The sequence below is a fragment of the Mesoplodon bidens genome, assembly GCF_964165515.1.
Source record: "Mesoplodon bidens genome assembly, chromosome: 5".
In the NCBI taxonomy this organism is placed as follows: Eukaryota; Metazoa; Chordata; class Mammalia; order Artiodactyla; family Ziphiidae; genus Mesoplodon; species Mesoplodon bidens.
In genome coordinates this window covers 137162613-137172862 of record NC_138161.1, presented here as the reverse complement: position 1 = coordinate 137172862, position 10250 = coordinate 137162613, and the positions used below count along the sequence as shown (strand labels likewise).

General features: G+C 36.1%; 1 protein-coding gene across 4 annotated transcripts in view; it reads left to right on the top strand.

Annotated features, from left to right (window-relative positions):
* TRPC1 (transient receptor potential cation channel subfamily C member 1) overlaps window positions 1-10250 on the top strand; it is a 69761-nt gene that overhangs the window by 40692 nt on the left and 18819 nt on the right. For all 4 annotated transcript variants that reach the window (XM_081234690.1, XM_081234689.1, XM_081234692.1 and 1 more), the window contains 2 exons: window positions 4093-4232; window positions 5914-6057. In XM_081234690.1, coding sequence (XP_081090816.1) covers window positions 4093-4232; window positions 5914-6057 — 284 coding nt within the window. The remainder of the gene's footprint in view (window positions 1-4092; window positions 4233-5913; window positions 6058-10250) is intronic.

The following is a 10250-nucleotide window of genomic DNA, read 5'->3' as shown; positions in this document are numbered from 1 at the left end:
CAATGTGTTGATGAATCCACAGAATATTAATGGTATCCATTTACTTAATTTTTTACCATTGGAATATAGTAGAACAGCCCTTACAGAAATGTATATTTTGAAATGTTGTCTACCTACTTTGTCCAAGCACAGGCAGAAACAGATATGGCCCAACACTCATGGAGCTTATGGTCTAATTATTGTTTAAAAGAAAAACACCCAATAACTTGAAAATCACACAGATAAAATAAAAAATTACCCATGAGTTAAGTGCTACTAAGTAAAAGGTCATGGAGCTAGGAGAGCAAGCATTTTATAAGGGTATTTTACCTACTCAGGGGGTTGGAAAGTCTATCTTGAAGAAGTGATAAATAAGCCAAGATTTAAAGGATAAATAGGAGTCCACTTGGAGAATTGGGAAAGAAAAGTATTGTAGGAGAATTGGGAGAGAAAAATATTCTAGGCTGATGTAAAAGGCCCTGTGGCAAGAGAGAGCATGGCGCAAAGAAGGGACTGCGTAAAGGCTGGAGGAAGGAGGACAAGGGAAGTGGGATTTGAGATGAAACTATAGAAGTGGATGTTATACTAGACCATGGACAGCCTTGTTGGCCATATTAAGTAATTTTGACTTTATACTAAGAGCAGTGGAAAACCACTGGCGTTTTTAAGTAGGTGGGTGACATGATCAGATTTTCATGTTGAAAAGATCGTTCTGGCTACAGCGTAGAGAACGGATTGGGAGGAAGGGCTGTGGCAAGAGTAGGTGGAGGGAGACCAGTAGTGAGCCTGTTGCAGTACTCTAGATGAAAGCTGATGGTACCTTGAACTGACGACGGTTGCCATAGAAAGAGAAGGAAACAGATTCGAGAGATATTTACAAAGTAAAGCCAGTAGGACATGGAAGTGAGGGAGGAGGAAGTTATTAAGCAACCTAAGTATTCTAGAAGAGTACTAGGTTTGAGGATTTGTGAAAGAGTAGATCCTGAGTGTGGTTTTGGGTATGTTGAAGTTGAAAAGCCTTCAAGAAATTCAAAAGAGATGTCAGTCAGACAATTGGATATCATAGTCTAGAGCTCAAGAAGTTTAAGCTTGAGTTAGCAGTATGCAAATAAAATGCATATATGTTGTAGACGAAACAGTGGGCACACGTGGGACACTTGAGAAAGTATAAGATGAGAAGAAGAGAGGACCTAGGAGCAAGCCTCGAGGAATTCCCAGAATGATGGGATTACGGTTTACTAATCTTACTAATTCTAAAAAACAACAAAAAAGGACCCCAAAATGTAGTCCATTGATTATGTAGTGATTGCATTGCTTATAATAGTTTAAAATTATTGTGTTCCAATCCAGCTCAGAAATGTGAAATACATCAAGTGTATTAGCTTCACTTTGGTGTGGGATATTGCACAGGAGCTGGGAAACTACCTGTCAGTGGTACTTAATATTCTTTCATATGTCTGCCTTTCTTGATCAAAATCTTCTCCAATTCATGCTGTAATTTTTGTCAAGCATTCCCTTTAGGTATAATATTACATTTTACAGAAATAAAACACTTATTTCTGTAAGCATCTTTCTTGGCTTAGTGTTCTACTGTTACAGTGTTTGGGTTAATAAAATGTAAACTATTTGGTTTAACAGTTTTGGTTAGTTTTTATCTATTCATTTTAAATAGAAGCTCATCCAAGTGGAATTTTTAAAAAGTGTTTTCCCTGTCAGACCTGCAAATATTTTAAAATGTTTTTCGACATAAAATATGGGTACTGTATAATTAAGATGTTACGAACAGAGTTTTTCGAGAATACTTCATGTGTTTCCCAGGGGACTTATTCTGTTCACTGGTAAGTCAGAGGATGATTCTGATTGGCTTAACTTGATCTTCATCCATATTTAGGTTGTAGCACTCTCTTCTTTTGTCACTTTACATTCTCCTTAAAAATACCTTAGTGGAGGAATGTGTCATAAAGCTATTCTTGATTGTAGTACTGTTCTCTGTTACTCCCAGGAATATATAACTATGGAGAAACTTCTGGCCAAAGAAGGGGAAGGGAGTTATTTGGTTCGGTTCGTTTTTATTTATGTATATTTATTCATTGAGCAAATTTTTGAACACCCACTGTGTATCAGGCACTATATAGGACATTTAGGACATTGGTTGATAAAACAAAGATTCTTACCCTTGAAGAGTTTACCCGAAGTGGGAGGAAGATAGTCAGTTAATAATAGACATAATAAGTAAACTATATCCATTGTTTAAAAGTGATAAGTACTAAGGGAAAAGAAAGAAGAGTTGGGGGATTGGGAGTGTGGGACACGGGGTTTGCAATTTTAAATAGAATGATCAGAGTAGATGGTGAGCAAAGATGCAAAGTGAGGGAGTTAGCCAAATGGATGTCTGGGTGAGGAGCTTCCAGCCAGAGGGAGGAGCCCATATAAAGGCCCTAAGGCAGGAGTCTTGTGTGTTCAGAGAACAGCAAGGAAGCAAGGAGGCCAGTAGTGGAGGGAAAGATTGATAGGAGAGGAGATCAGAGAGAAGAGGTAATGTAGGGCCTTGTAGACCATTGTAGGGAATTTGGTCTTGACTCTGAATAAAATGAGCTGTAAGGGAAGGTGCAATGCCCACTCTGCACAGTCAGCAGCGGTGGTCTTAGGTTCTCATTAACATTCACACTCGCTGGACACGATAGGCAAAAACCTGGCACCAAATTTACTTACCTTTGGCAGATAGAAGACAGGAAATAGGGCACGTCAGCATGACAGCTTCAAATATATCTTTATTGGCAGTTCTTACAAAAGACGGGGCTGCTTCCCAGCCCCATAGGGGCACACTCAGTTGTGTGGAATGAGGCCATATTCATGGGTGTGGGCTACCCCAGCCAAAGAAGCCTGAAATCTACCAGGATTTCTTATAAGTCCAGCAGGATACCTGAGAAAGCCTCAGAATGTAGCTCCCACTACATGCACACTTTACATTAAGAGAGACATCACACAGAGAAGCCGAGGCCTGTGCTTCTCAACATGTTTTTATATAGTCCTGGTTGGGTATATTTTTAGGGTCTATGAGTCCACTCATAGTCCTCCAGTCCAGATGCAGTTTCCCAATCAGTGGTTGTTTTTATAACAATCTTGAACACAGCTGACCTTCCATATTTTTCTTAATGTAGTATGTTTCCAAGGCAACACTTAAATAGATGATAACATGAGACTTTGTTCCCATGGGAAAAGAGTTCTGTCCTGCAGTTAATTCTTTCTCCTCTGGGAGTTACTACAGTGTCTTGAGGGGAGAAGTAACACTTGCTTTTTAAAAGGATTACTCTGATTGCCATGTTGAGAATAGATTTTAGGGAGAACAGGGTAGAACCAGGGAGACTAGGCTATTTCAGTAATTCCAGCCAGAGAAGATAGTGGCTTGAAGTTGAAATAGTGGTGAGAAAGGTTAGATCCTAACTATATTTTGAAAGTAAAGCCAGCAGGATTTACTACTGCATTGAATATGTGATTTAAAAGAATATCAGTCAAGGATGATTCAAGGACATTTAGAGTGAGCAGCTAGGATGGAGTTGCCATTAAGTGAGACAGGGAAGTCTTCAGGAATTTGGGTGCAGAGATTAGGAGTTCAGTTTGGACATGTTAGGACATCCAGTTTGAGATGTAGAGTAGCCAAGTACCTATACAAGTTAAGTTTAGGAAAGAAGTTTATTATTTATTATTATGTAAATGCAGGTTGACTTCAGAGATAAAAATTTGAAAGTCTACCACATAGATGGTATTTAGAGCCATTAGACTAGACTGGATGAGGTCACTATAGGAGTGAGTGTAGACAGAGAAAAGAATCAGGAACTGAGCCTTTTGGGGGTTATGTATTTAACATCAATTTGCTTTCTTATGCTTGTTTCACATAATTTATTAAAATCCCTCTCTGGGAAAGATATTGTCATATGAAACTTAAGGTTATTTTCTTTCATATTTTAAGAACATTTTACTGAATGTTATTTTTTTCTTCTGAATGAGGCTACAACTGACACGTGTTATTTATTTAGTACTTTGAGTCTTAAGGTATTTTTTAGTTTATTATTGAATTAGAGGATTATCTGATTTTTTTTCTTCCTTTTTTAGGGATGATTTGGTCAGACATTAAAAGACTCTGGTATGAAGGGTTGGAAGACTTTTTAGAAGAATCACGTAATCAACTCAGTTTTGTCATGAATTCACTTTATTTGGCAACCTTTGCCCTCAAAGTGGTTGCTCACAACAAGGTGACTGTTAACTATGTCAACTGGAGGCACAAGTGAAGTTTATTTAGGAAAAACCCAGGATATTTAGCTACGTATCTCAGAGTTACTTTGGCCCAAATCTGTGTCTGATGTGTTTTCATTCTAAACCTATCCTTGTGCAAGGGAATAGTACACATTGTTTCCTTCCTTTCTAATAGCTTCAAGGGTGTTAATTACCATTAAATGTTGGTTACCTATTTTATGCCAGGCACCATGGTTGATACTTGCTATACTTTATCTCATTTTATTCTCACAGGGATTCTGTGAGACAGATGTCGTTATCCCCATTTTGCAAATAAGGAAAAGGAAGCTCAGAGATAATAAGTAACTTGTCCAAGACCACACAGTAAGAAACCAAGACTGGATTTAAATCCAGGTCTGTCTAGGCATTTTCTTTCTACCAAATGCCAATTCCTTACATCTGAGCTAGGTTCACTTACCTCATTAACCTATATATTACCTCATTAACCTAAGTAACACAAAGTTACTTAAATTGATTAGTGTTAGATATCTTTATATCTATCAGGAAAAAGTTTATCTGAATGGAACTCATTATATAGTGTTTTACACATTCCAAATCATGACTATTTTCTTCCACAGCTTAAAAAGTTATGTAAATTTAGTTATTTTCTGATTCCTATATTTTTAAATTTAAAATTTGACAAAAATCTAACCTTATAGACATCTTATAATGTTACTTTTATAAAGATTTATTAAAAGCCCAGGAAAGGTAATGGGGATTATGTTAACTATCTTTGTTTACACCTGAGTTTAGAATTCTGAGGCGTCACATAATAGGAACTATTTATATAATATTTTTTGGTTTTTGACTAATTTATAGACTATAGAGAAAGCAAACTGGTTATCTTATATCACTTTATTAAAAACCTCTATTCCTGTAATTGATCAGTAGTACCAAACATGTTTATTAGGTATGTTCAATGACCAGAGTTGTGAAGTTATTAAGAAAATAAAAAGATCATATATAGATAGATGGTTTGATAGAGAGGTTGATGGTCATTGGTTTTTTTAGACTGGTCTCTTTAGTTCTAGAAGCAGGGTGTCCATATAGTTTCTTATTCAGACCAAGACACTTTACAAGTGAAAGGGGGCACAATTAATAATTATGCCGGGAAAACTGGTATGTAGTCTGGGACTGTCCCAGGCAATTGGAACATGTGGTCATTCTATGTCTAAGTATAATAATACACTCTTTTTTTTCTTGTTATTTAGAAGTGAGAAAGCGTCTTTGGGCCATTGTAGAATCCTGAGTCAAAGGGCTAGGTTAATTTAATGTGATAGCTAATTAATTGACAGCACACATTCTTAAAGTTTGTGTTGTGGAATTTAAGAAAAACTAGCAAAAATTTCATTCATAAAAAATTAAATGACAGTTTTTAAAACATTAGTTTTTGAAAACATAAGAATTTCTGAGAAAACCTCTTTATATAGCACAAGTGATATTGCCCCACATATGTAGAAATCTTTTATTTATTTAAAACAATGTTATTTCTATTAAAAGAAGAGAACTTTATAAAACATAAATGGAGTTCCCCCACAAGGAGACATAAAATAGTTTTCTTTCAACAGTCAGAATATTTGTTTTTATTTTCCTAACTTGAGAGAGCTGTTTTATCTTTGGCTTTTTTTCCCCTAACCTTAGTTTCATGATTTTGCTGATCGGAAGGACTGGGATGCATTCCATCCTACACTGGTGGCAGAAGGGCTTTTTGCATTTGCCAATGTTCTGAGTTATCTTCGTCTCTTTTTTATGTATACAACAAGCTCTATCTTGGGTCCATTACAGGTAAGTAATTAAAATTACTTGAAGAAAATTTGTAAAACTACTACACCTTTTACTTGTCCACTGGAACATTGTTTTCTCATGATACTAAAGCTAAACTTTGCTTTTGAAAATAGTTAACAGTTGAAAAGTCACAGCATGTTCATCTGCTTTGCTTCTGGCTAAATGATGATCCTTTGCTTTTAGACATTCCAAACTTTGTTAAGCTGTGGTCCATTGTCCCTCTCCCCCGAGCTCATAGAAGTAGATGTATTTTAAATAGTTATATTTCAGACAGTAAAGGGACATAAAATTTTACTTTTTACCAAAATGAATTTCACATTTAAAGTTTTAAGTGATAAATATAAGGGAGATGTCGTACAAACAGAATTCATACTTCATGATGATTTTGAAAATATATAAGTTATATTTTAACAAAATACTCTTTTACTTTGCTTAATAAATATCAAATGTAGTAAGTTGGAAAATAGAGTATTTAGAGCTAAAAAATTTCATAGAGCTTATGTAGTCCAACTTTATGCTTTATAGCACTTTATAGTTAAAGAAATTGAGCTTTTATCTTTTCAAAGTAGTATGATTATTTTACATGAGAGTCCAGGACTAAATTCTAAGTCTCTTTACACTAAAGAAAGGACTCATAATTGGTTGCATGTACCCCACAGATTTTAGTAGTTGATTGTTCTTGAAAGGTGGAGTCAGTTCTGCTTGGTGACCAGCTCTACATAATACTTTGTTATTTTGTAAGTCTGAAAACCTGAGCAATATACATTTTTCCTTGTTAAGTCAAAATTTACTAACAATTTTGATTCTTTTTTGTATTTTTAAAGGAGATATTTTAAATAAAATGCATAATTACCTTCTCCAACAGAGATATGAAAACAAAATATGTAGGAAAAACCCCATTTGATTTGGCTTGTGCTGTCATCCTCCAAGAGTGTTTCCTGAAGTGTGACTGTCTCTTAGCCAAGTCCTGTGAGATGCTCGGACTGAAATAGGTTTGGGATACACTGCATTCCTCTTTTGGGAATTCACAGTGCACATGATCACATTAAAGCCTCTGAGAAAGAAGTAAAGAAACTTGTTTGATCTTGTTCAAACTATCATCACCTAAATTCAGTTAACATCATACCCATTTTTCATGAAATATGCTCAGGTCTCTTTTTTTCTCCAAAATATGGTTTGTGAAACACTGGTTTAGACTATCTGTTATTTTGATTTAATTTTATCACTAATATCTTCTATAAATGTTTTAATCAAGAGTCCACAGTATTTCTACATGCACACTGTTTTCTTTGTTTTTTAGCTAAAAACTGATGGTATCACTAAGTTTCTATACTGAAAATTTCTTTACAGATTTTTACAAGTTAAAAAGGAAAAAGTATATTATTATTTCTTAGCAAATTATTTGTTTCTTTTTCTTAGAACTGTTGAGTCAGGTCTTCCTGACTTAATCTTTTCCCCAAAGAACTATAGACCTGTATACAAATACTGCGTAAGTGGGTATTTGTCTTTTCAGCTGTGGTGTGTTTTTCTCCTCCAGCAGGGTACTTTATATTGTTCTAATAGCCATAGAACTAGCAAATAATTTAAGTGAAGCTAACAAATAATTTAAGTGAAGCTAACAAATATTTAGTGTGCTCCTATTTTTTAAAAGGTCTACAGGTTAATCATAATATATGTTTAAATATTATGATCTAGTCCAGCAAATGAGTTTTTAAAAAATTATCTTAAGGTATAATTTGCCATACAGTAAAATGTACCCATTTTAACTGTATAGTTTGATGCGTTTTGCAAATATATAAACTTGTCTCGAGTGTGACTGGTTCTTATGGTTGCCGGCTCCCTGCTCCAAGTCATTATATAAAGTTTGCATCCATCAGGAAGAAGGGGAAAGGCAGAGAGCATGAGCCAGCTGTCTTTCTTTTTTTTAACAAGAGAACAATTATTTTTCCTCGAGGCCTACCAAATACTTTCACTTATAACTCATTGGCCAGAATTGAGTCACATGGCTGTTTGTATCTCTGAGGAGATGAGTACTTTTAATTGAGCATATTTCCCCCCAAGAAACCAAGGTCTGGTTAGTCAGAAAGAGGATGAAAAATAGATATTTAATAAGAATCTGTAGAGTCCTATCATCAGGCTTTTACTTTAAAAATTTCTCCAATAAAGTTATTTGTTTTCCAGTGTAATCTTATTGACATGACAGATTTGTATAACATGTTGGTGATAAAGAACTCTAGAATAATTTTGTGCAGAGGATTTTTAATATATTTTCTTCCACTTTGTTAATCAGAAGCAAGGAACTCAATTAAAAGAGTGATCCAGTTATGAATATAAAGCGAAAAGAAATGCAAAAGGAAAATTGACAATAAGTTAACTACTTTAGCTAAAGGGCAGCTTTTTTTCTTTACATAACATGCTATGTCAGATAATGTTTTTATGTGATTACTGCAGTTGTGTGTTAAATTTATCTCCATTTACTAACATTTTTTTCCTTCCAAATCTTTGTAGATTTAGAAGCTGACAGACTTTTATTTTAGCTGGTTATATAACCTGCAGTAGGAGTCCAGATCTCTCCCTTAGTTAGAATGACTATAATTTATCATCCAAATAGAGACACTTTGGAGAATGAAAAGGATATTATTCATTACTAAGTTGGGACAACAGCTGTGAACTGGGACTCTACCAGGCAAAGCAAGGTCATGGAATTATCTTGTAGTGGAATACATAAAATGATCCTGATTCAGCAGTGATTGAATCCTTTATTCTATTACTTGAAATTTGTGATTGTATTTGTTAAATTTCTGACATGTTGTAGGTAGACTTTGGAAGATGGCCTTCTACAATCGGGCCTTACTTTCTAGCTCACTATACTCATCTCCTTATCTCTTCATGAAATACTTCTCCATCTGGGCCAAGACCAGTCACTAATCTCACACAGGTCCTGTGCTTTCCCACTTCCTTGTCATTTTTTATGTTACTACCCTGTTTAGAATGTCCCAGACCCGGGGTCCCCAACCCCCAGGCCAGGGACCGGTATCAGTCCGCGGCCTGTTATGAACCAGACTGCACAGCAGGACGTGAGCGGCAGGCAAGCGAGTGAAGCTTCATCTGCCACTCCCCATCGCTCCCCATCACTCACATTGCCGCCTGCACCATCCCCCCCCGCCTGCCCCGCATGTGGAAAAATTATCTTCCACGGAAACAGGCCCTGCTGCCAAAAAGGTTGGGGACCGCTGTCCCAGACTACCCTCTGCTTGTTGAAACTTTACTTATTCATTCAATAAACATTTATTGAATGCCTGATAGGTACTGGACACTGGGAATACTAAAGTGAGTATGCTGCAGTCTCCTTTTAAAGAATGCATAGTTCACCGAGGTTGACAAGCCAATGACAACATTTGGAATGGTAGATGCTGAAATAGAGCTCAGAGGAAGGGTACTCACTTCAGTCGAAGGCGTCAGAGGAGACTTCCCAGAAGAGATGACACTGAAATTAAGCCTTAAAAGATGAGTTGAAAGGAGGTTGGCTGTAGGGCATTCCAGGGAGAGGGGACATGCACCAGCTTTAATGTCCCCACCACTAGAAAGTCTATTCCTACACTTGTACTCCCATGAGAATGAATTTCTCCATATGATGGACTTAGTGTCTCTTTGTTGAATTGAGTTGAAAAACTTTTTAGATGGGGTTGAGTAAATACAAGCACTGATTGGTCTGAGAAAACAAAAGAATCTGATGGAGAAATAGGGCTACATCCTAGCTGTTGCTGTACCTGCTTGTTCCCAATAATAACAGCAACTAACATTTATTGAACATTTCATGTGGGCCAGGCACTCTGTTATATGTTTTCCATTAATTTAACCCTCATCACAACCCTTGTTATTTTTTATTTTCATTTTACAAATGGAGGGTTTAAGGCTTAGGGAGAGAAAGAGTTCACAGAGCTATTAAGTGGCAGAGTCAAGAGCTGAACCTGCATCTGTCTGACTCCAGAGGCCAGCCTGCTCTTTGAAGTTAGCTCTCCCACTTTTTTGAATTCAGGATGCCAGCTAATCTACCTCAGCAGATGTAAGAGACATGATTGGGCATAAATCAGTAATGTTACATACTTCAACAACCAAAAAAAAAAGACACCATCTATAAATAATCGTGAATAATAGTAATATTAACAGTGAACATTTGAGTCCTTAACTGT